General features: G+C 41.7%; 1 protein-coding gene across 2 annotated transcripts; it reads left to right on the top strand.

Annotated features, from left to right (window-relative positions):
* Positions 1-21803, top strand: LOC120534510 (gastrula zinc finger protein XlCGF7.1-like). 2 transcript variants are annotated; one of them, XM_039762114.1, is made up of 4 exons: positions 1-146; positions 12252-12347; positions 12779-13128; positions 20639-21803. In XM_039762114.1, exons 3-4 carry the CDS (start codon positions 12816-12818, stop codon positions 21055-21057), a joined length of 732 nt encoding a protein of 243 aa, XP_039618048.1. In that variant the 5' UTR covers positions 1-146; positions 12252-12347; positions 12779-12815; the 3' UTR covers positions 21058-21803. The 2 variants fall into 2 exon arrangements, with proteins under 2 accessions (XP_039618048.1, XP_039618049.1); XM_039762115.1 differs by lacking the exon at positions 12252-12347.
* The last annotated feature ends 5344 nt before the right edge of the window (positions 21804-27147 follow it).

The following is a 27147-nucleotide window of genomic DNA, read 5'->3' as shown; positions in this document are numbered from 1 at the left end:
TGACGTCATCAATGGGCGACGAAAACTGAACTCGGCGAACGTCTCTCGCTTGCGGACAGTAAATCTGAAAACAGCGAATGAGCCGAATGTTTCGTGCTGTTGAGTTGAGGTGACTTTTGAAAGTATCTCATCACCTGGCGGTGAAGGTAAGTGGTTCGAGTTGTGTTGCCTTCCTGAGCTGGGATTTCATCACGCATTCGTGTCTTTCACCCCGCATTGTCTTAAGGAATCTGCCTGCGTCTCAATTAACTTCATGTTATGTTCTCCAGTCCCATTTCTGTCTCACAGAATCCGGGTACATCGACGCTCATTAATACCCCTTTCTCTCATAGCAATAGCCGTTATATTTAAGTTTGAGGAGTATGTGGCGAGGTCAAACATAAGCAGCTCTTTGAATTCTGCTTTTCTTTTTGTTGGAAGTACTAGATGATCAGGGCCGGATCATTTTCAGTTTAGCAGGACGGTAACCCGTTTTTTTTGGGGCGTATGCATTTCGCAGCGAACTTGCTGGGTTTGCCGATGAACTTCTTAGCTGAATTATCTCCTAAAAATTCATCATGCAGTCGGCTTTAAAAAACAACAACAATAAAAAATAAATCAAAGTATACCCCAGCGCCTCCGGATATTTTGCGAGGTAGCAAACGTATTCCTGATGTCTTTGACTCGTTAAACTCAGTCGTTGCTTTAGTCCACCGCACCTCCAGCCCTCTGCTCCGGTCCTTGGGCGCAAAAGATGCGACGTCGGTGGCCATTGACGTTTATTTTATACGGTAAGACACAAATGGAGTTGGTGAATGTACAAAGTGTTGGACTAGAATGATTTTTTTAAGGGTTTCCTCCTCATATTTTGATTGGCAAACGCTTTCATTAACAGCAACTTAAAAATTCTGCTTTTTAAAAAAATCACCCAAAGCAAATGTTTAACAGAAATGACACAAAGTGGAAAGTAAACGAAGTGTACAGAGCAGCCTGGTTTGATAAGCGGGGCACCGGTGATCAAAGAACAACGTGTTGGATTAATGTGGGATTCGCGTGTAACTCTAATAATTGTTTTTCATTTCGCATTTGTTTTAGGAATTCTGTGTCAAGCTAGCGGCCTCCATAACACGCATGTTAGTTCGAGATGAATTTCCTGAGAAGTGTTGATTTTAAAGCTGTTCTAACATTAAACATGTAATCAGAAACATGGCAGTTACTTCCCAGTATGTGCAATGAGAGGATAACCCGCTACGGTTTGCTATGATGAATGCTTGACGGTTTTTAATGTAAAACAACATAAAATTGCGGAACTCGAGTTCAAGAATGAAACAAAACAGGATCGGGCCGAAATGTAGAGACGTGGCAGAAAAATCTACATGTTGTATAAATAATGATTGAAAACATTGACTTAGTGATGTGCAACATACAAAAGTATTGCAGCGTGGCGTCTCCGGAATAACATAATGTCGAAAATCTAGAGAAAGAGAAAAAATGTGGTCGTGAGCGTCAGTAGGCATTGCGGCCTTGGAACCAAGTCACCCGAACTATTCCAGAACATATCAGTAAATTATTTACTGATCTGATGCTATCGCTGTTTTACGATCAGAAAGATCAGCAATTGACGAATATCATTAATGGCAGAATTACGGTATATGAGGGTTCTTCTAGAGAGCCTATTTCTCAAGCACGATTTGGCTCAAAAAATGATCAGCACGTCGTCATTTCATAACAGGTTGAAGTTTCCAGTTTGGTATTTTTCCGTCCTGCCGTTTTAGCTCAATGCCGTACTTAAGAAACTGTGATGCACCCAGGGGTGGTCCTAGCCTGTTTGGTGCCCTGGGCAAACACCCACTCTGGCGCCCATCCAGCGTTTTAATAAACAATGAAAAAATAGTGTAATAAAACAAACTATTGGAAATGTAATGTCTAGAGACAAAATTAAATTTTACATTCATGCAGCACCAAAATATTTCGTTATAGTGTAAAGAATTTTCACTTTAGTACCATCTCCAGTCATCGGTTCACCAGGTCACTAACAGCTACATAAACCTTTTCTCTCAGAGCTGCAGTCAGTTTATTATTTCGGGTTAACTTTCCCTGCCTACCACTCTCCGCACAACGCGAGTCATTTGCATTAGTAAGTTAGCACGCAAACATATACATCCATACAAAAAAAAACTCTTAGTAACTCAAATCATTTTATCAATATGTTCAAAATCTCATTGACGATATGTGACCATTTTAAAGCCTGTAATGTGCACCCCAATTATGATGAGTTTACTAACCCGTGATAAGGAATAGAGAGAGCACAGGCATTGAGCTGGCGTCATCTTCACACAGGAGGATTTATTCTTCCTGTTCGCTACTCTGCTCTATGCTGCTCGCGCAAGGAGCGTCCATCTAACGATTTCTGCAAACCAGGAAAAACTAATTGTGATACAATGGGCTTGGATTAACAATATTATGAATGAATTGTGCTTTATTTGGAAGCACCCCAAATTTCGACAGGTTGTGTGTGAGACTTCAGCACAGCAGCAGCAAGCAGGCGCACTGAGGGCCCTCGCGCTCACTTCCCTCATAGATGGGTGTGAATGAATTTAGAACACATCGGTGAAAATTATAAGTCTATATCTTAATGTCTGGTGCTTTTGTGTTTGATTGTTTTTTTTTTTGTAGTTTTTTTTATTTTGCGAGTTGGATATTAGATGCTGCGCCAGTCAGCCAGAGAATCCCCCGCCGCCCCGCCCCTCTCCTCCCTGTGCTGCAAGCAGCAGGCGTACCCCGCAAATGGGCAATAGAAAATCGATCGGTGCCCATGCAGTCCCAAAAATGCACTGGCATGATGTCGGGGCATCATGGGCGCGCGGAAAAAAAAAAAATTGGCGATACGAGATGCCGCCCCCACCACGATGCCGCCCTGGGCAACGGTCCATGTCGTCCCGCCCATATGAAAAACCGCCACTGGATGCACACACAGACAGCTACACAGCCACCATCGTCAACGGTCAATGTGTTTGGCATCCGGGAACCCTAAAACGTCACAAACCAGAAACTGAAATCTCTGACGACTCTAAACCTTCCGCACCTCCCCATAGACGATTGCACCGTTAGTTTACAATCAAATCTCTGCTGTTGCTTTCATATGCGTGTTTTTTTTCCTTCACACACACACACAAATTATTTATATATATATATATATGTGTGTGTATATATATATATGTGTATGTATGTATGTGTGTGTGTGTATATGTGTGTGTGTATATATATATATATATATATATATATATATACTAATAAAAGGCAAAGCCCTCACTCACTCACTGACTCATCACTAATTCTCCAACTTCTCATGTAGGTAGAAAGCTGAAATTTGGCAGGCTTATTCCTTACAGCTTACTTACAAAAGTTAAGCAGGTTTCATTTCGAAAATCTACACGTAACGGTCATAACGGTTGACAACATCTGCCATGTTGAACTTTCTTATTTATGGCCCCATCTTCACGAAATTTGGTAGGCGGCTTCCCTGCACTAACCGAAACTAATGCACATACTTATTTCGGTGGTATGATGCCACTGTCAGCCGCCATATTGAACTTTTCAACAGTCTTTGTTACTTATGGGCCCATCTTCAAGAAATTTGGTACGTGGGTTCCCAACGCTAACTGAATCCTACTTATGTACATAGATACATCCATAGCCTGCACCTCGGTCACCGTGTGAGGTGGCGTTGGGTCCCCCATCCCAACGCCCCCCACGTTGTTGGCTGCCTGCCTATATAAGGCTGTCCGTCGCTCCGTCTCTACATTCCCTTCCTTGCTTACGCCAGGGATTCACGTCTCCCTACTGATAACTACAGCCTTTTTGTTTAATCCACGGCTTCTCCGCTGTTTTATTATTTGTTTATTATGATTATAGTTATTGTGTAGGTATTTTAGACTTACTTTACATTGCTCAGGTACCCATTTCCTTTATCATTCCAACCCCCATTACCATGTCTATCGAGATGATCACTATCGATCAAAGAACTGTCACTTACCGAGTGGTTTCCATGCCCGGAGATAATGTACCACCTGCCTTTTCCATTCTCTGTGTTACATATTGCACGCCATATCAGGCTCACTCTTGATATCTGGAGGAACATTCTGTCTTATGTATTGAATGACTGGGACAGGTTCAAGGTGTGGACTGATGATGGTACAGGAGATAATTAGACTACACAGGAGCACTAGAAGAGTGAAATGCTGAAGCCCTTCACCTATGGTTCTGAATGTGAGTTGATGGCTGCCTCTGAATTTTTCGGTTGTCACTTTCAAGTGTACCGAAATGGCCAAATATTTTACACCTTTCGACAACCGCCAATGCCTCTTAAACATCTTAGATTCACAGGTGACGATTTCAGTAGTGGACACTTTGATGTTTATGAATGTTTAAACTCTCAAAAGCTGGATGTGATTTTATCAATGAAACTGGTTGTGTGCTTACAACGCTTGACAGATGCCGAATGTCACTTCAACACAAGTCCTACAAATACTGTCGTAATTGAAACAAACCATGAAACTCAAACCGATTATGACAGCAGCAATCCAAGCTGTGGGATTTGAAACAAGATTACTGTTCACATGGCCAACTGTACGTTGCATGCTCAAGAGTAAGCTCAGCGCACAGCTTGGTCATGTTACAACCGGAGGGCTGAACTCACAATGTGGTATATAAGAGATCCTTAACAAATAATTATTGGTATATTTTCCCTCAGTTTAAAATGGTTTAATTTTCTTCTTAATAAAAATTTTAAGGCAGTACTTCGCCGCTGCAAAGCGCGGGTATTTTGCTAGTATATATATATATATACACACACAGTGCATCCGGAAAGTATTCACTTTTTCCACATTTTGTTATGTTACAGCCTTATTCCAAAATGGATTAAATTCATTTTTTTCCTCAGAATTCTACACACAACACCCCATAATGACAACGTGAAAAAAGTTTAATTGAGTTATTTCCAAATTAATAAAAAAAAACAAAAAAAACGAGAAATCCCATGTCCATAAGTATTCACAGCCTTTGCTCAATACTTTGTCGATGCACCTTTAACAGCAATTCCAGCCTCAAGTCTTTTTGAATTTGATGCCACAAGCTTGGCACACCTATCCTTGGCCAGTTTCGCCCATTCCTCTTTGCAGCACCTCTCAAGCTTCATTAGGTTGGATGGGAAGCGTCGGTGCACAGCCATTTTAAGATCTCTCCAGAGATGTTCAATCGGATTCAAGTCTGGGCTCTGGCTGGGCCACTCAAGGACATTCACAGAGTTGTCCTGAAGCCACTCCTTTGATATCTTGGCTGTGTGCTTAGGGTCGTTGTCCTGCTGAAAGATGAACCGTCGCCCCAGTCTGAGGTCAAGAGCGCTCTGGAGCAGGTTTTCATCCAGGATGTCTCTGTACATTACTGCAGTCATCTTTCCCTTTATTCTGACTAGTCTCCCAGTTCCTGCCCCCCACAGCATGATGCTGCCACCACCATGCTTCAATGTAGGGATGGTATTGGCCTGGTGATGAGCGGTGCCTGGTTTCCTCCAAATGTGATGCCTGACATTCACACCAAAGAGTTCGATCTTTGTCTCATCAGACCGAGAATTTTGTTTCTCATGGTCTTAGAGTCCTTCAGGTGCCTTTTGGCAAACTCCAGGTGGTCTGCCATGTGCCTTTTACTAAGGGGTGGCCACTCCATCTGGCCACTCTACCATACAGGCCTGATTGGTGGATTGCTGCAGAGATGGTTGTCCTTCTGGAAGGTTCTCCTCTCTCCACAGAGGACCTCTGGAGCTCTGACAGAGTGACCATCAGGTTCTTGGTCACCTCACTGACTAAGGCCCTTCTCACGATTGCTCAGTTTAGATGGCTGGCCAGCTCCAGGAAGAGTCCTGGTGGTTTCGAACTTCTTCCACTTACGAATGATGGAGGCCACTGTGCTCATTGGGACCTTCAATGCAGCAGACATTTTTCTGTAACCTTCCCCAGATTTGTGCCTCGAGACAATCCTGTCTCAGAGGTCTACAGACAATTCCTTTGACTTCATGCTTGGTTTGTGCTCTGAAATGAACTGTCAACTGTGGGACCTTCTATAGACAGGTGTGTGCCTTTCCAAATCATGTCCAGTCAACTGAATTTACCACAGGTGGACTCCAATGAAGCTGTAGAAACATCTCAAGGATGATCAGGGGAAACAGGATGCACCTGAGCTCAATTTGGAGCTTCATGGCAAAGGCTGTGAATACTTATGTACATGTGCTTTCTCAATGAGTTTATTTTTAATAAATTTGCAAAAATCTCAAGTAAACTTTTTTCACGTTGTCATTATGGGGTGTTGTGTGTAGAATTCTGAGGAAAAAAATGAATTTAATCCAATTTGGAATAAGGCTGTAACATAACAAAATGTGGAAAAAGTGATGCGCTGTGAATACTTTCCAGATGCACTGCGTGTGTGTGTGTGTATAGATATATAGATATATATATAAATATAGATATAGTATTATTAAGAATAAAATGAAATCTTTTTAAACTGAGGGAGAATATACCAATAATTATTTAAGGATCTCTTTGTATACCACATTGTGAGTTCGGCCCTCCGGTTGTAATGTGACCAAGCTGTGCACTGAGCTTACTCTTGAGCGTGCAACGTACAGTTGGCCATGTGAACAGTAATCTTGTCTCAAATCTCACAGCTTGGATTGCTGCTGTCATAATCGGTTTGAGTTTCATGGTTTGTTTCAATTACGACAGTATTTGTAGGACTTGTGTTGAAGTGACATTCGGCATCTGTCAAGCGTTGTAAGCACACAACCAGTTTCATCAATAACTTCACATCCAGCTTTTGAGAGTTTAAACATTCATAAACATCAAAGTGTCCACTACTGAAATCGTCACCTGTGAGTCTAAGATGTTTAAGAGGCATTGGTGGTTGTCGAAAGGTGTAAAATATTTGGCCATTTCGGTACACTTGAAAGCGACAACCGAACAATTCAGCAGCAGCCATCAACTCACATGCAGAACCATAGGTGAAGGGCTTAAGCATTTCACTCTTCTAGTGCTCCTGTGTAGTCTAATTATCTCCTGTACCGTCATCAGTTCACACCTTGAACCTGTCCCAGTCATTCAATACATAAGACACAATGTTCCTCCGGATATCAAGAGTGAGCCTGATATGGCCGTGCAATATGTAACAAAGAGAATGGAAAAGGCAGGTGCCATCTCCGGGCATGGAAACCACTCAGTAAGTGACAGTTCTTTGATCGATGGTGATCACCTCAATAGACATGGTAATGCGGGTACGGTTGGAATGATAAAGGAAATGGGTACCTGAACAATGTAAAGTAAGTCTAAAATACCTACACAATAACTATAATCGTAATAAATGAACAGTAAAACAGCGGAGAAGCCGTGGATTAAATTAAAAGGCTGCAGTTATCAGTAGGGAGACGTGAATCCCGTGGCGAAGCAAGGAAGGGAATGTAGAGACCGGAGCGACGGACGGCCTTATATAGGCAGGCAGCCAACAACGGGGAGGCGTTGGGATGGGGGACCCAACGCCGCCTCACACGGTGACCGAGCTGCAGGCTATGGATATATATATGTACGTAAGTAGGATTCAGTTAGCGTTGGGAACCCGCGTACCAAATTTCTTGAAGATGGGCCCATAAATAACAAAGACCTTTGGAAAGTTCAATATGGCGGCCGACTGTGGCGTCATACCATCAAAATAAGTACGTGCATCAGTTTCGGTTAGCGCAGGGAAGCTGCCTACCAAATTTCGTGAAGATGTGGCCATAAATAAGAAAGTTCAACATGGCAGACGTTGTTGACCGTTATGACTGTTATGCGTAGAATTTCGAAATGAAACCTGCTTAACTTTTATAAGCAAGCTGTAAGGAATGAGCCTGCCAAATTTCAGCCTTCTACCTACACGGGAAGTTGGAGAATTAGGGATGAGTGAGTCAGACAGTGAAGGCTTTGCCTTTTAAAATATATATATATATATATATAGATAGATATATATAGATATATATATATAGATAGAGATACATATGAATAGGCGGCACGGTGGCGCTGTGGGTTTGCTTCCCAAGTTCTCCCAGCGTGGAGTTTGCATGTTTTCCCCGTGTCTGCGTGGGTTTCCTCCCACAGTCCAAAGACATACAGGTTAGGTGAATTGGTGATCCTAAATTGTCCCGAGTGTGTGCGCGCACCCTGCGGTGTGCTGGTGCCCTGCCCGGGGTTTGTTTCCTGCCTTGTGCCCTGTGTTGGCTGGGATTGGCTCCAGCAGCCCCCCGTGACCCTGTAATTAGGATATAGCAGGTTGGATAATGGATGGATGGACATTCTGGCAGCCTTAAATCTTCTTCTTATTGAGAATGTGTAAATGATGAGCTACAATAGCTGCTAACTTTTATTATACTGCTGATTCTGATTTAATTTGATTCTTCACAGGCTCTTAGTAGTCATTGGAGTTTAGTGCACAGAAGAGAGACTTACAGGACTTGTGCTGTTATGATTTCAATTTTTTGCACTTCTGTGTGAGTGTGTGTGCCTTGTAAGGGCACAAGCAGAACAAACAGTCCCAGGTTCAAATATGGAGATATTATATATATATATATATATATATATATATATATATATATATATATATATATATATATATATATATATATATATATATATATATATATATATATTATATATATATATATATATATATATATATATATATATGGTGGTCCAGATCTAATTATGCAGTCGTCTGGATGACTTTGATTTATACTGGGACAATTCCAGTTTGGTGTGAAGACGATTCTTCATGTTGTCAGTTCGCACACTTCTCAATGGTTCTGATTTTTCAGGTGATTTTCTATGTAATAAACTGAATAAGTTATAGCGTAATGAAAATTGCATAATTAGATCTATATATTTTAAAACAAAACACTTATTACAGTTTTTTTTGTCGCCTGGTAATTCACACTTACAATTCCTTTTCTTTCCTTTTACGCCTTCACTCTGCTCCGTGCAAGCCTTGCCCATCTTCAATGTGGCTGAACCCTGGCGCATTTTCTGTGCAATGAGAAGTGCTGGCAGAACCTCGTGCTTACCAGGCTGAGCCCTTGTGACACCTGTGAACACCAACTGGGGTGCCCAGCAAAACTACAACTGCTCTGTAGCCCAAACAGCAGCCATGCCAGAGAGGGATAGGCGCCACCTAGTTTACTGGGGGGGGGGCACATCGCCCCAGGTGGTGGTAATTTCCACATACTGGCCTCCCAACCCTTTAAAGGTAACACAAACCCATCCGGCTGAGATGCTTGTCCATCCACATCCTTCCTTTGTCATGGCGTCCCGGCCAGGGTGCCAGCTAACAGATATCTTCTCAGACTTTAAACACACAAACACTTTCTTTGTCCACTTATTGCTAGTTTGTGGCCATTGATTGCATTTTGCTTGTGGTTCTGTTCTGTCTGTGTCTTTTATTATTTGAGTGGTAGTGGTTAGCTCGTTCAGTTCAGATAATTCATAACCAGTAGAAGCAGTATTATCCACCCAGAGCTTTTCTAGTTACTTAGAAGGGGAAAAAAATAATACACTTGCAGGACATCCTCCCAAAACGTAGACCTGTCACCGCTGGCCACAATTGTAAATGCTGAGCCCTCATTCTCTAAGCTCGGGCTGGCTTAAAGGCTCAATCACTCGACTCTGATGTCTGCCTTTGAGACTCGATTACGAGAATTCGTTGATCTCCAAGTTTTTTGCCGCACAAAAATCCAGAAAAGTCCAATTGTGAAGAGCAAGCATTGGTCTTTGCTGATATACAGAATGGCCGCTGCGCTGTTGGGTAGTCCTGCATTCGCAGTGTGGTTTTCAAAAGCTTGGCTTGTGATGGTCACTTGTCATCTGTGGGGCAACGGCTCATTAAAGATGTAAGCTTTGGTGCAGCACACATTGTCAGAGAGAGTAAGCCCATGTAGGTATATATTTAAATTTTTTTTCATTCTTCAGATTTTTGACATTCATTTTAAAGTTAAGATTCTGTTTGCCGCACTTTATTTTAGCCTATGGGACCCTGAGACCTTGAAGTTGAGGTGTGTAGCACACGTAGCATTTCATGGAGTCATGTAATGTAGGGGGAGGCATGGTGGCGCAGTGGGTAGCGCTGCTTCCTCACAGTAAGGAGACCCACAGGTTCACTTCCTGGGTCCTCCCTGCGTGGAGTTTGCATGTTCTCCCCGTGTCTGCGTGGGTTTCCTCCCACAGTCCAAAGACATGCAAGTTAGGTGCATTGGTGATCCTAAATTGTCCCGAGTGTGTGCTTGGTGTGTGGTTGCCCTGTGGTGGGCTGGGATTGGCTCCAGCAGACCCCCGTGACCCTGTGTTAGGATATAGCAGGTTGGATAATGGATGGATGGATGTAATGTAGGGTACCTCAGTCGATGACTCTTCAGATAGAGAGCACGTTACTTGTCGCCAGGGGTTATTCAGCTTTTAGAAGAAGCACAATAAATAAATATTCCAGTGGCAAGAAAAAAGAATGTGACCCCTTTGGAATGACCAGCTCATCTGCATTCCCCGGTCCTGCAATGTAATCTGCGATCGTATTTATGAAGCGTCTACTTTACTCGTAGGAACTGCACTGAATGACTGCCTGGGGCAGGGGTGTCGGACTCTGGTCCTGGTGGGCCGCAGTGGCTGCAGTTTTTCATTCTAACCATCTTCTTCATTAGAAGCCCGTTTTTGCTGCTGATTAACTTATTTTGTTTTAGTTTTAATTAACTTGACTCAGGCCCCCTTAGTTGTCTCCTTTTCCTTAATTAGCAGCCAAACAATAACGAGACACAAAACAAGGACCAGCTCACCTGAAAATAAAGAAAGGTGAAGGTCTGTGTCCAGCAGGAGGCACCAGCTCCCTGGGAATGAGTTCTTTTGTAATTGTAATTGTGGTGTGTTTCATAACCCGAAACTATACAGATATGATATAAAAAGGTGATACCCCTCCCTTAGTGATACAGCAGTAAGAAATCACATAGGAGAAATAACTTATCGTTGTTTAATGATGGCTTACAAAGAATAACAGATGAGGCAGCCATGACAAGACCTTGTGTAGAGTCTGCCATTTTCGTCGCTGCATTACAAGGATTTTCAGGATCGGATGATGAGATCTCCCATCCGTCTGTCGGCTTCAAAGGTGTGCCGGGCAAAGTTCCCAGGTAAATCATGCCATTCCAAACAAGGCAAAGAGAGGATCTAATGTCATGTTGACTCTGACACACAGAAATAGTACAAATGCCCATTTCGCAGTTGTCCCTTTCTTGTCTTCTAATGCTTGTCTAGCAGTTCTAAATGATGAGCCCCTGTGTGCTAAATCAGGCCTTGTGTTAGCTGTACATGTGAGTGGATGTATAAAATATATTTTGTGCAGAGCACAATGACCTATTAAACTTATTACAGGGGGTCAATAAACAGAACAGAACACAAGTCATCCTCAATACAATATAACAGTGCGATAGACATATTACAAATACAGAGTAGAATTTAACAGTAGATGATATCCCATAATATGATTTGGATTTGTTTATAGTTCTGGAGACAGCCATCAAGCTGCCTCCCCTATTTGGCCATTCCACAGCTGAAATAGTGCTAATCCGATGAAAGGAGCCCTATTTCCCACAATTCCTGCGATCCTCCATCAGGGATGACTTTACCTTAAGCAGGCAAAACAACTCGGCAGGTGGGCCGTGGCACCAAGTGCCACATTTGGGTACCGAGAAGAGAAACAGAACAGGTGAGGGTTAGTAACAAATTACAACTATCATTATGTTTTAGTGCTAATGACTAACAACTGAGATGCAGTATGTACAGTTAATCAGCAGCTCTAGTCAGGGTGTGCTGAACTGAATTAATGAGTCTTCAGCCTGAGAGTGAAGGGGCATCTCTTATAGAAGCAGGAAGACCATTCCACAGTTTAGGGGGTCCTGTAAGTAAAAGCTCGACCTCCCACTGTTATTTTATTAATCCTCACAATCATAAGCAGACTAGCATCTTGAGATCTTAATGTGCGCTCAGGTTTGTAAGTCATGATAAGTTCAGACCAGTAAGCCGGACCTTGGCCATTTAATGCTTTATATGTTAAAAGGAGGATTTTGAAATCTGCCCTAAACTTAACCGGGAGCCAGTGTAAAGATTTAAGAACTGGAGTTGTGTGTTCATATTTTTTTGTTCTTGTAATAATTCTTGCAGCAGCATTTTGGATTAACTGGAGGCTGTATAAAGAACAGTTTGAACATCTAGAAAGAAACTGAGGAGCTGTGTGACTTTGACAGACTTCTGTTCATGGTGGGTTTCTTTTATTTATTTATTTTTTAGCACATCCTCCAAAAACATACCAGTGGGAGTAGTACAGGCGCTTAAATTAAGGAGGTGCTTTCCAATAAACAGCCCTGTACCACCCCATTAACTCCACACTCGAGTTTGTGTGTCAAATCTCCCGTCAATAGAGTATTTAAATGAGTACATGTAGACAATAGAACTTGATAAATGTATTACAGAACTACCAGTAATAAGTAGCCACTGAGTTTAGGTGGTCCTCCATATCTGACATTGACAAAGTGGTCCTTGGTCCAAAATCACTGCTGGAGTGTATGATTTCACAAAACTGTCTGACTGAAAGCAAACCATAACTGAAAGTGTGTTATAAAAAGAACTTCAAGTGTCTATAGATGTGAATGGTGCAGTTTTATTGGAATGAAATCCTGTTCTTTCCACAGCGAGGAAGAAGTAACTGCCCATTACGGTAACGCCACGATGGATGTGAAAGAGGAGACGTATGAGACAGACATAAATAACTTGGAGATCATAACTGTGAGTATTAAGGAGGAAGAGGAGGACTGTCCATGGGAGTTTGTCCACCCTGAGCAGAACGGTCTTGACATTCAGGAGGAGGGTTCCGAACTGATGACTGTGGGCATTAAGGAAGAGCCCAAGGAGATGGCTGTAAGCTTTGAGAAGCCCAAACGTAAAAGTAGAAAGTGTGGTGACCTCGAGGTAAGGTCTGAATCAAGACAGGCTGTTAAAGCTCTGGAAGATCAGCCATCACCTTCAAATCACTCTGGAGAAAGTAAGTGTGAAATATAAATATGTGTGTGTTTTAGAATTTGGGGGGGTAGGGGGCATCTCTGTGAAAGGGAGGTCTCATGCTTTTCATAGATAGATAGATAGATAGATAGATGGAATTTGTCCCAATCAGAAAAGGTAGCTTTGTGAAAAAAACTCAAGAAATATGACCGTGCCAAGGATACACTCTATTGCTAAAAGTATTAGAGGGCCTGCCTTTCCACACACATGAACTTTAATGACATCCCATTCTTAATATGGAGTTGGCCCACCCTTAGCAGCTCTAACAGCTTCACCTCCTCTGGTAAGGCTTTCCACAAGGTGTAAGACTGAGTGTGTTTATGGGAATTTGTGACCAGGTAGAGCATTAGTGAGGTCAGGCACTGATGTTGGACGAGAAGGCCTGGCTCACTTGCTCGCTCATACTCTCCGCTCGAATTCATCCCAAAGGTGTTGAGGTCAGGGCTTTGTGCAGGCCAGTCAAGTTCCTCCACACCAAACTCGGTCCTCCATTTTTTTACAGACCTTGCTTTGTGCCCTGGTGTGTGCCCAGTCATGTTGCCATCCACAAACTGTTCCCACAAAGTCCAAAATGGATTTGTTTGCTGAAGCATTAAGAGTTCCTTTCACTGGAACTAAGAGGCCAAGCCCAACCCCATGCCATAATCCCCCCCTCCACCAAACTGTACACTTGGCACAGTGCAGTCATGCGAGTCCCGTTCTCCTGGCCAGACTCATCCACCGGATTGTGTGATTCGTCACCCCAGAGGACACGTCTCCTCTGCTCTCGAGTCCAGTGGCGGGCGGTGGGCTTTACACCACTGCATCTGACGCTTTGTATTGGACTTGGTAATGTCAGGCTTGGCTGCAGCTGCTCAGTTTCCATGAAGCTCTCTCTCTCTATCCTGCACTGTTCTTGAGATATGGACTTCACAGAAAGTTGGCGACTTCTGTCCACCTCAGCATGCGCTGTCCTCGCTCTGTGATTTAACGTGGCCTACCACTTCGTGGATGACTTGCTGTTGTTCCCAATTGCTTCCACTTTATTATAATACCACTGACAGTTGACCGTAGAATATTCAGTAGCGAGGACATTTCACGAATGGACTTCTTGCACAGGTGGCATCCTCTCACGATACCAGACTTGAATTCACTGAGCTCCTGAGCACGACCCATTTTGTCACAAATGTTTGTAGAAGTCAGCAGTCTGCATGCCGAGGGGCTCGATGTTATACACCCGTGTCCATGGAAGGGATTGGAACACCTGAAGTCAATGACTTGGAGGGAGGTCCTAATACTTTTGACAATATAGTGTATGTGAACCCTTTGGAAATAACTACATTTACGTAGACATTTCGTATTAATATTTGACTTGATCTTCTAATGAACAAACACATTCTCTTTTAACTAAAACACACACATTATTGCTTTGTTCTTGTACATATTGAACACACCATTCAGACATTCACGGGTATGTGTGAACCCCTAAGCTGATGACTTCAAATAAAACCTAACTGGAGTCGAGAGTTGAAAATCTCGAGGTCATACACATGAACCAAGATTGGAGGTGTGGTTTAGAATTACGGACTTCAACCTAAAAAAAAAAAAAAATGGCTCAAACATTATAAATGTTTCTCACAGGAAGCATCTGCTGACATGAGGCATGACTCGATAATATGAGATCTCAGGAGGTCTGCAATGTGTTGGACAGTTGGACAAATTGTTTATAGATGGAGATAACATAGCACTGCGGCTGCTTTCCCCAGAAGGAAACCCAACCAAGATGACTCAAAAGGCACAGCACAGAATGCACAATGAGGTTAGAAGGAGTAACGGCTAAAGGCTCGAGGGAGCCATTAGATCAGATTACCATCTCAGTTCATGAGTCTAACATACACACAATATTGAACATTCATGGTGTCCAATGCAGGATATCTCTGCATGCCTAACGTTTTCCAAAGACCCCCTAATGGGGAAAACATTTTGTGGGCTGATAAAACTAAGGTTGAATTGTTCAGGAAGAATACACCGCAGTACGTGTGGCATAAAAAGAGCATCACATACCAACATGAAAACCTCATCCTAACACCCGGGTGTGGTGAAGGGAGCCACAGGATTTGAAGCGGCTTTGTGGACTCGAGGTCCTGGACCGCTTGCTATCATCGAGTGCGGAAAATTAATTCTTGAGTCTACCATAGTATGTACAGGATAATGTTAGGGTGGCTGCCCACCAGTTGAAGCTTAGTAGAAGTCAGATGATGCAGCGGGGCACTGACCCTAAACATAAAAGTAAATCTGCTACAGATTGGCTTCAATCCATCCCTTGGAGCAGCCCACTCAGAGCGCAGACCTTGGGACGTTCACACCAGACATCCTAAGAACATGGCAGAGCTGAAAACAGTTCTGTTAGGAAGAATGATCCAAAATTCCTTCTGATTGCTGTACTCGAACCACTTTTTTGCTGCTTGTTGGTTCCAGAGGAAGTTCTACCAGATATTAAGTCTGAGGGTTCACTTACTTTTTCCACATCGCACAGAACGTTTGATGGGTGTGTTTAATTAAGACATGAAATATTAAGTTTGTGTGTTATTAGTGTAAGTATATTGTGTTTTGTCTATAGTTGTGACTTGGATGAAGTTCACATCACATTTTATAACCGGTTAATGCAGAAAGCCAGGTCAGTGCATAGAATTCACGTAATTTTACTTGCTGCAGAGTAACAAACATCAAATACGCACTAAGAATTATGAAAAAGAAAAAAAAAATCTGGGGTGGGTAATAAGAGAGCAGTCACAGTAAGGCACTATAAAAACATATTGCCGTAGGTATGATGGAGCCCCAGTAGTGTTTCTTGATGCTCTAATGTTTAATAACTCATTGGCTAAAAGTCTTCTGTGTTAGCGTATCAGAGAGAGGATGTGTTAGCATTGTCTCTAATGTCCTCCTCTTCTGCTCCACCACTACCTCCAGCAAGTCCAGAGGGCTTCCCATAACTAAGCCTGCCTTCTTTGTCAACTTACTGGTTTGTTAGGCCTCTCTTGAAGTGATGCGACCAGCCGAACACACTACACTGGCTAACGAAGAGCTGTAGAAGATGTAAAGGAGGTCACTGCCCACCTTCAAGGAACAAGCCTCCTTTGAAGAGAGTCTGCTCTGCCCTTCTCTAGTTCCTCTGTGTTACGAGATAAGTCCAGTCTCTCATTAATGTGAATCCCAAGGTAGTTTTTTCATCTTCCACAAACTTTCATGGAAATGTTCATCTTCCACATCTAATCTCTAAAGAGCGACATCGAGCATTGGGGCTTTCTGTTGCAGTAGCGGCCAATCGCCAGTTTCTTGGTTTTGCTGATGCTGAATTGCAGACAATTCTCAAAGTTCTCCACTGGGCTGCTCTCCTCTGTCTCATCTCCTTTGTCAATACACATCCCATTAGCACAGAATCATGACACGACCTGCTGTTATATTTATAGTCCAAGGTGTACTGAGTGAGCAGGAAAGAGACACAGTCCTTGAGCCTCGCCAAGTGCGTAATTCAGGACAACAGAGGGGCTTTGCAGAGATGGCTAGATGGTATCACATAAAAGTCAGAAATGTAGTCAGGTTAATGTTTGGGGTGTTTTTTTTTGTGTGTTTTTTTAGTGAATTACTGAAGTAGCAAACATAGTATAATCTATTTTGAGAAGTCTGCAAGGAAGTTTGTGTTTATTAAGGTAACATTATAGATTTTGGATGCCTAAGATTCAGTAAAATAACCAAAGCTGCTTTGTTTTTGACTATCTTGCATGTAAAGCGGATGCAGTAGATATTGAGACCCCTTCACTTTCTCCTCACTTTGTTATGTTGTATGTTTAATTTTATGTGGATTATTTTGCCCATCAATCTAATGAGAAAGTGAAAACATGTTTGTATCTTTAGTAAAATTTGGAAAAAAGTCGAATGTCCATTTGGTACCAAAATTCAGACCCTTCACTCAGCATCCATTCCAGCTTGGGTACGTCTTGGCAAGCTTTGCACAGCTTGATTTGAGCAGATTATCCCATTCTTCTGTGCCAGTTCCCCTCAGGCTCCGTTAGAATGAATGGAAAATGTCTGTAACCTGCCAGGATCGGGTCTCTCCACACATGTTCTACGTCAGTGTTTCCCAAACACGGTCCTGGGGGTCTAGGGGGCACACTGTAACTGCAGGTTTTTGTTCTAACCACATTCCTAATCAGTGACTACACCTGATAGCATTGATCTCATTTAATTAGCTGGTATTCTTTTTCTTTTGTTCTACATTCAGAAAAGCACAGCAGCATGATTTTTTATAAGACATTTATAAATATTTCTGCTTTTGCTCTAGATTTAAATGCTTAACTCTCTTTTGTTGATTTCATTCTATTTTGCACTTTCTTTCTGCAGTTTTTCCCCCTTCGTTGTATCTTAATAATGATAATTAAAAACGAGCAGAGCAGAGATGCAGGCAAACAGCACTGAATAATCAAAGACTGCAACTACTTTACCACCAGACCCACTAATTAGTAAATTATGAATTAATTAAACAATTAGAACACCTAGAAAAGCAGAATGAAATTCAAGATGAAAGTATTGTTAAGAAAAAAATACATTATTCCTATATAACTGCTTGGTACTTTTATTGATATATATTTCTATCTATCTATCTCTATCTATCTATTACTGCATATTACAGTAACACAGACATTTTGTTCTTTGCCTAACAAGTTGCACAGTCTATAGAATACCTACCTGCTTTTCACACATCACCACTAACATACATATATATATATGTATATATATATATATAATATATATATATATATATATATATATATATATATATATATATATATATGTATATATATATATATATATATGTATATATATATATATATATGTATATATATATATATATATGTATATATATATATATATATGTATATATATATATATATATGTTATATGTATGTGTATATATATATATATATATATATATATATATATATATATATATATATATGTATGTATATATATGTATGTATATGTATGTGTATATATATGTATGTATATATATGTATATATGTATATATGTATATATATATATGTATATATGTGTGTATATATGTATATATATATGTATATATGTGTGTATATATGTATATATATATATGTATGTATATATATATATATATATATATATATATATATATATATATAATATTTTATGGTTTAATAAGTTATTGGCAATGCATTATAGTTGTAGGTTTATGTAAGCACCATGAAGCTGTACTTTGTAAAGAGCATTTTATTAAAATGACTTGAGTAAGCTGAATAGTCGTCAGCAGGCGGCTCATTGCCATATTTCACAGTCAGTCATGTTTTTCGTCATTAGAGTCCTTGGAGAGGATTAAGAGCAAGAACGACTTCCTAAAACAGACGCTAGAATTACAGAAAAAAACAAAACCTAAACCTTTTGACTTCCAAGCACTCCCAGTCACATTATGCAGGCAATACTGCCAGTGGTATTACAGCACCTAATAAGCATTTCTTACCACATTTCTGTGGAATCGTTTGTTGGCTAAAAGTCCTCACTGCTGATAAGCCATAAAGAGGATGTGCAGCATTGTTTATTTTCAATTCCTTTTCCACCAGTACCTCTAATGGGTCCAGATAACATCCCATAACTGCCCCGCCTTCTTAATCAGCCTGTTGATTTGGTGGGCTGCTCTTGAAGTGAGGTTATCAGGTTGGCACTCCGCAATGAAGAAGTGGCTTTTGGTGTGCAATGTAATTTTTACAATTGCTTATTTGTAACTTCAACAAGCATTTACAGTGGAGTGAAAGACTATTTGCCCCCTTCCTGATTTCTTATTCTATTGCATGTTTGTCACACAAAATGTTTCTGATCATCAAACACATTTAACCATTAGTCAAATATAACACAAGTAAACACAAAATGCAGTTTTAAAATGATGGTTTTTATTATTTAGGGAGAAAAAAAAATCCAAACCTACATGGCCCTGTGTGAAAAAGTAATTGCCCCCTGAACCTAATAACTGGTTGGGCCACCCTTAGCAGCAATAACTGCAATCAAGCGTTTGTGATGACTTGCAATGAGTCTTTTACAGCACTCTGGAGGAATTTTGGCCCACTCATCTTTGCAGAATTGTTGTAATTCAGCTTTATTTGAGGGTTTTCTAGCATGAACCGCCTTTTTAAGGTCATGCCATAGCATCTCAATTGGATTCAGGTCAGGACTTTGACTAGGCCACTCCAAAGTCTTCATTTTGTTTTTCTTCAGCCATTCAGAGGTGGATTTGCTGGTGTGTTTTGGGTCATTGTCCTGTTGCAGCACCCAAGATCGCTTCAGCTTGAGTTGACGAACAGATGGCCGGACATTCTCCTTCAGGATTTTTTGGTAGACAGTAGAATTCATGGTTCCATCTATCACAGCAAGCCTTCCAGGTCCTGAAGCAGCAAAACAACCCCAGACCATCACACTACCACCACCATATTTTACTGTTGGTATGATGTTCTTTTTCTGAAATGCTGTGTTCCTTTTACGCCAGATGTAACGGGACATTTGCCTTCCAAAAGTTCAACTTTTGTCTCATCAGTCCACAAGGTATTTTCCCAAAAGTCTTGGCAATCATTGAGATGTTTCTTAGCAAAATTGAGACGAGCCCTAATGTTCTTTTGCTTAACAGTGGTTTGCGTCTTGGAAATCTGCCATGCAGGCCGTTTTTGCCCAGTCTCTTTCTTATGGTGGAGTCGTGAACACTGACCTTAATTGAGGCAAGTGAGGCCTGCAGTTCTTTAGACGTTGTCCTGGAGTCTTTTGTGACCTCTCGGATGAGTCGTCTCTGAGCTCTTGGGGTAATTTTGGTCGGCTGGCCACTCCTGGGAAGGTTCACCACTGTTCCATGTTTTTGCCATTTGTGGATAATGGCTCTCACTGTGGTTCGCTGGAGTCCCAAAGCTTTAGAAATGGCTTTATAACCTTTACCAGACTGATAGATCTCAATTACTTCTGTTCTCATTTGTTCCTGAATTTCTTTGGCTCTTGGCATGATGTCTAGCTTTTGAGGTGCTTTTGGTCTACTTCCCTGTGTCAGGCAGCTCCTATTTAAGTGATTTCTTGATTGAAACAGGTGTGGCAGTAATCAGGCCTGGGGGTGGCTACGGAAATTGAACTCAGGTGTGATACGCCACAGTTAGGTTATTTTTTAACAAGGGGGCAATTACTTTTTCACACAGGGCCATGTAGGTTTGGATTTGTTTTCTCCCTAAATAATAAAAACCATCATTTAAAAACTGCATTTTGTGTTTACTTGTGTTATATTTTACTAATGGTTAAATGTGTTTGATGATCAGAAACATTTTGTGTGACAAACATGCAAAAGAATAAGAAATCAGGAAGGGGGCAAATAGTTTTTCACACCACTGTATTTAATGTTGTAAGCTAAAGTCAATAATGAGTTGAAAATCTTTTATTTTCCCTCTTTAACTTTTTACAGGAGATAAACTGCACTACTGCTCTGAATGTGGCAAACGATTCTGCGACAGAAGTACTCTTCAGAAACACACTAGGATTCACACTGGGGAGAAGCCATACTACTGTTCTGAATGTGGCAAGCGATTCTCACAAGTCATCCATCTGCAGAGGCACACACGAATTCACACCGGAGAAAAGCCATATTCCTGTTCTGAATGTGGCAAGCAATTCTCGCAAATCACCCATCTTCAGACCCACACCAGAATTCACACTGGGGAGAAGCCGTATTCCTGCTCAGAATGTGGTAAACAGTTCTCTGTCCGTAGCAGCCTTCAGACTCACACAAGAATTCATACCGGAGAGAAGCCATATTGCTGTAATGAATGTGGGAAACGATTTGCACAGCTGAGTGGTCTTCAGAAACACAAGCACAAACACTGACGATGAGCCCTACTGCTGTGTGAATGACGTAAATGGTTACTTTACAGGCGTAGTCTTGTAACCCAGTCAAGAATTCATGCAGAAGAGAAAAGTTGCTGCTCTTCTACTTGTGGCAAACGGTTAGCACAAATGGCCACTCTTCAGACCCACATATGAATGCTTACTGGAGAGATTAGCACATTACTGTTCTGATTGTGGTAAATGATTCTCTGGCTGCAGCCATCTTAAGAGAGCTGATACAGGAGAACAACATCACTGCTGTTTTGAATGTGGTGGATCCTTTGCTAACAGAAGTGCTTTTCAGAATTCACTTACGTGAGTGTTCCTGAGGGAGTAATTTGAGTGGCCGGGGAAAGAAACGAGGAAGGAGTCTAAACTAAACTCCCAAGTCTTAAAACAAGTATATTCTCGAGGTGGGCTTCATTGGATAACATGCATACCAAATGTCAATGAGGCAAAAATGCTGTCAAAGTGTGGGAAGGATCCACCATACAGCAGTGTTAGAACGTTAGAGAGGATATGCAGCATCGTTCATGATACCAATCAACTTGCTCTTTATTCCCTCCTCTGCTGTTACCTCTAGCAGGTCTAGAGAGTGTCCCATAATTGAGCTTACCTTTTTGATTAGCTGGTTGATTTGTGGCCTTCTCTTTTTACTGGCTGAGCACCTTACATGGGTCATCACAGTTATCAAGTAGGTAAAGGATGTCACTACCTGCACTGTGGAATACAGTCATCTCATAACAGCTCTGCTCATACTTGTCCAGTTCATTTGTGTTTATAACCCGTCCAGCCTGTCATCGATTTGAATTCCAAAGGACTGGAGATGTTACAGTGCAACACCTCCACTCCCTGAATACTGAATGGGCACAGAGGCTCTTTCTTGCAATGAGATTTGTAGCACTGTAGGTATGGAGTCCCAGGTGGGTTTCTTGACACACTTCAGCTGAAGTCCTCAATGCTGGTGTGTCATTAAGAGGGTGTGCAGTGTTGCTCATAATGATAACTAGATGTTGTCTACATTCTCTGCTCCACTACTACCTCCAAGAGATCCAGGAGCCTGTCCTCTTAATTGGCTTGTTAAGTCTCTTGAAGTGACACTAGTGACGCACCACACTGGTCATCACAGAGTTGTGAAACATGTAAAGGATGTCACTACTCACATTAAAGGAACACAGATTGTTAAGAAAAAGGATACGGCCCTGCCCTTTCTTCTATGGTTATTCCATGTTATGAAACCAGTCCAGCCTGTCATTGATGTGGACCTCCAAGTACTTTTACCACACCTTCCAAGTTTATACAGGTGTAAGTCAGTTGTCCGCCACCCAAACCAAACCACCCCCTTTTTTTTTGTTCTTCCGAGTAATAGACTGGGTCACTCTGTTCTTGACTCTGCAGATGTCCCAGCAGTAGATACAGATTAAGACCAGCAGTGTTCCTTCTAACACCTCGTGTGAAACGAAAGAGCAAGGTTAATTCTGCCAACATATCTCCCATCTCAATGGAAGAGGTGGAGAGCTTCACTTACTTTGGCAGCATCATTGACTAGGGTGGGACAGATGCCCCCATTAGTGCCAGAAATGACGAGGCAAACTAAACAATATCTGGAGCTCCAGGGACGTGACAAACATCAGAAATTTTAACACCAATCTAAAGTCAGTCCTTTTCTATGGCACAGATGCATGAAGGGCAATGCTTGTCACTACCAAGAAAATCCAGACATTCCCCAATACCTGTTTGAGAGAGAGCCTTGGAATTCTTCGGCCTGACACCATTATTCATCTAGAGCTCTGGACACAAGCCAGACAAGAGCTAGCAGAGATCCTCTGATGATGCTGGAGATGAAAGCTCTAGGACTACCAGACAAACCCTTGCATGGAATCCTGATGGGAACAGGAGCAAGGGGCTGATCAAGAAACACCAGGAGGTGAACATCATACCTGGAGACAGCATGAGCAACTAACCCATGATTGTGAAGTTTGGAAAGCCCTTGTCAGCAGCGGTTGTGGAGCAGAGTCTTCAGAAAGGCAGTCAGATTTTAGACTTTATTACACAGCATAGAAAACAATTGCAGAGCACATAAAGCTGTCTCAGTTCATGAAGTGAGCCTGGTAGTTTGGGCATGGTTCATTTTTATGTCGGTTCTAATCACCAAAAAAATCCTCATTTCGTACATAATTCTCGTCATTCAATTTACTTGTTATCTTCGTAATAATGGCCTCGTGCTGTACTTCTTTTCATAACAGCTACCTCTCCTTGTAAATGTCTTTCCCCTAATAATAATCAATTATTAGGACTCGAAGGTTGTACTTGCTGCCTGGCCTGGAGATGACCATCACCTGATCATGTTTTCCATTCCCAATCTTGAGCTAATAAAAATCGGAGGCCTTTTAATTGATCAGCCCTCATCATTAAGTTGGAACCAGGATGACCCACATATGGAAAACTGAACTATTCAATCAATACTTGCTTATTGCACCAGCGTCCAGTACGACTAAAGTCAGAGGCAGCTGTGCTGGTAAGCGTAGCACTCAGCTTCACTGATAGGAGCTGGAAGCAGGCGACTGGCCTCGAGCCAGCAAGCACAGTGCTGAAGCCTTTATTAATGAACCTTTACGTTTTTATATTGCTCAAAGCCAGCTGATACAATATGTGTTGTTTTACCTCGATTAATTAAGATATTGATTCATGAGGAAACACTGGCATAGGAATTTAAATGCTATCTAGAATGTATGTATACAGGCCTGAGAGCAAAGGCAGCTGCGTCATCAGCCAGAGACGTGAAGCCACATACGGTCTGACTTAACAGTACAAGGGCTAACCTTGATAATCAAATCTTAAAGCTTCTATATAATTCAACCTAATACAATACAGCTTGCTTTTAATCTGATCGTCTGAAATATTCATAAGCCTTAATATATCAATTTAAATACTAAAATGTTGACAGTATTCATGTGCCAGCGTGTCAGTTTACTTAGTTTCCTTTAAATTTGGGGTTTTTTTCAAAATTCTTGTTTAAACTCTGGTGAGTCAAAAGGCCCAGGAGAGTCGCCGTGTCCCAACACAAAAACTTGTTTCCTCGGGTCCCTCGAAAACACAGCGTCCTTGGTTCTTAAAATGCAAGGCAAGTGAAAAGCAAGTAAAGAGGCCACATTAAAACCAAATGCAGAGGCTTGTAAAATAATAGTGTAAAAAGATGTCGAGCAACTCTTTTTAATAATTATTAGCATGCACATTTATATTTAATTCCATCCAGCATTTAAGTTTTTATGCCTTGTAATTAGTATTAGAACTATTGATTATAATCAATAGTTCTAATATCAATAACAAGGCATATAAACATAAATGCTGGCTGAATTAAATATAAATGTGCATGCTAATATAAGAGCCCGGCGCTGCACGGTGGTCTGACAGGGGCCAAGCTAATGCTTACGTCACAGCACATGTTCAGGAAAAGTCCTCTAACTTTCAACAATCAACTCCATAGTGCTCAAACGAACTAATATCATACTATATGGTATTTTTATTTTATTGCCTAAGGTATTGAAGAGCCCTAATACTTCTAAATGCCCTTTGAGTGCTTATGTTTTATGCAGGGCGACACGGTGGCGCAGTGAGTAGCGCTGCTGCCTCGCAGTTGCGTGTGGAGTTTGCATGTTACGATACAATTTATTTTTTGTAAAGCCCAAAATCACACAAGAAGTGCCGCAATGCACTTTAAACAGACCCTGCCTCTTGACAGCCCCCCCAGCCTTGACCCTCTAAGAAGACAAGGAAAAAAAACCCAGTAGGGAAAAATGGAAGAAACCTCAGGAAAGGCAGTTCAGAGAGAGACCCCTTTCCAGGTAAGTTGGGCGTGCAGTGGGCGTCAAAAAGAAGGGGGTCAATACAATACGATACACAGAACAGAACAAATCCCCAATACAATATAAAAATAAAAATTTTAGAAGTATGGAGTAGAATTTAACAGTAGATGATATCGCATAATAAGATTTGGATTTGTTCAGAGTCCTGGAGACCTCGGCCATCAAGCTGCCTCCCCCATTTGGCCATTCCACAATTAAAATAGTGCTAATCCAGGGACACCTCTTTCCCACGATTTCTGCGATCCTCCATCAGGGATGACTTTACCTTAGGCAGGCAAAACAACTTGGCAGGTGGGCCGTGGCACCAAGTGCCAGATTTGAGTACTGAGAAGAGAAACAGAACAGGTGAGGGTTAGTAACAAATTATAACGATCATGTTCGTTATGTTTGAGTGCTAATGACCGACAACAGAGATGCAGTCTGTACAGTTAATCAGCAGCTCTAGTCAGGGTGTGCTAAACTGAAGTTGTGAGTCTTCAGCCTGAGAGTGAAGGGGCATCTCTTATAGTAAAAGGCAGACCACTCCACAGTTTAGGGGTCCTGTAACTAAAACCTCGACCTCCCACTGTTATTTTATTAATCCTTGGAGTCATAAGCAGACCGGCATCTTGAGATCTTAATGTGTGCTCTGGTTTGTAAGTCATGATAAGTTCAGACAAGTAAGCTGGACATCGGCCATTTAATGCTTTATATGTTAAAAGGAGGATTTTGAAATCTGCCATAAACTTAACGGGGAGTCAGTGTAAGGATTTAAGAACTGGAGTTATGTGATCGTATTTTCACGTGTTTTCCTCGTGTCTGTGTGGGTTTCCTCCCACAGTCCAAAAACATGCAGGTTAGGTGTATTGGAGGTCCTAAATTGTCCCTAGTGTGTGCCCTGTGGTGGGCTGGCACTCTGCCCAGGGTTTCTTTCCTGCCTTGCGCCCTGTGTTGGCTGGGATTCTCTCCAGCAGACCCCCATGACCCTGTGTTAGGATTCAGCGGGTTGGATGATGGATGGATGTTTTATGCAGTTGCCTGAGAGCCTGCCCCTCACTCACACAGGCAAAGACCCTACACGCAGTTTGTTTTTAGTCTTCTATCAGCTCCTGCATCCTTAAGACAAAATCTGCCTGCTTATTCCTCTGAGATCATGATGACCTCGGCTCACGGCTCGACTCTCAGAAACTCAAAACTAGGCAAGTGAGAAGGACAGGCAGGCAAGAGGCCTCTCTAACAAAATTAATGGTGTCCTTGTAAAGCTGCTCCAGGATAGGCTCTTCATAGCTAAGAGCACTAAAATTAATAATAAAGCATATTGATCTTTAATCGAAATTCTCATCACTGTTCATGTCCTGGATGGGGTAAACAGGCTAGAAGTAAGTTACGTGAGTAAATTAAACCTCTGCTTTTAATCATCAATTTGTTGTAATTCAGCGGAAAAAAACTGCTGTGGCGTTCACATAGTCTAGCTGTTGGAAGACTGCACTGAAGATTGGGGTGGATGGGTGCCTGATGGACAAGCGGCCTGTCACACAGGTAGGGCGAACGATGCGTTCTACAAGTTGTTAGAATGAAAATAGAAAAACCGTGAGGAACTTCACGTCCAGAGCATTGTGAACAAGTGGATGAGGGTGGAGTTTTGGTATGGACAGGTGTTAAAATTATTACTTGGGAATCAAAGGTTCCGTTAGTTGGCCAGTGTTTGGTTGATACATACTCCCGTTTGCTGCTCGTTTGTCAAGCTCTATTTCTAACAATAAAAGCAACGGAGTTAAAGCATTCCAGCTTTGTTTGTCACTCTGTTATGAACCTGAGAGTCCCAAACGTATTCAAAATGGCTATTGGAGTGGGGAAAACCATCAAACAGCAGCTAGTCTGAAACCTATCAAATGTGCGATTATATTGTCACAGAAATGCTCTGTTACAAAGTCAAGTTGCAAGGAGCACAATGTGCAGAAGGAGTTGCCCGAGAAGACAATCGAGAGGCAAACATGTCCAAATGGTCAAAAATCATAGCAAAAAGTCAGAAGTGCAGTAAATCAAGAAAGCGCAGAATAAACACAAGCACATTCAATGAACCACAAGGGACTGCTCATTTTCCTCAGCCTTTACAGGACTCTGTAGGGAAGAATTAAGGATTTCAGCTTAATACATGATGCTACTGGAAGCCAGGGTAGAGATCTTAAGAGAGGAGTGCTATGTACCCACCTCAGCTGGTTGAACACCAGATGTTCTGCTGCAA

The sequence above is a fragment of the Polypterus senegalus genome, chromosome 8 (genome assembly GCF_016835505.1).
Source record: "Polypterus senegalus isolate Bchr_013 chromosome 8, ASM1683550v1, whole genome shotgun sequence".
NCBI classification, from domain to species: Eukaryota; Metazoa; Chordata; class Cladistia; order Polypteriformes; family Polypteridae; genus Polypterus; species Polypterus senegalus.
Note: the sequence above shows the minus strand (reverse complement) of the source record. Positions and strands in the feature narration are given on the sequence as shown.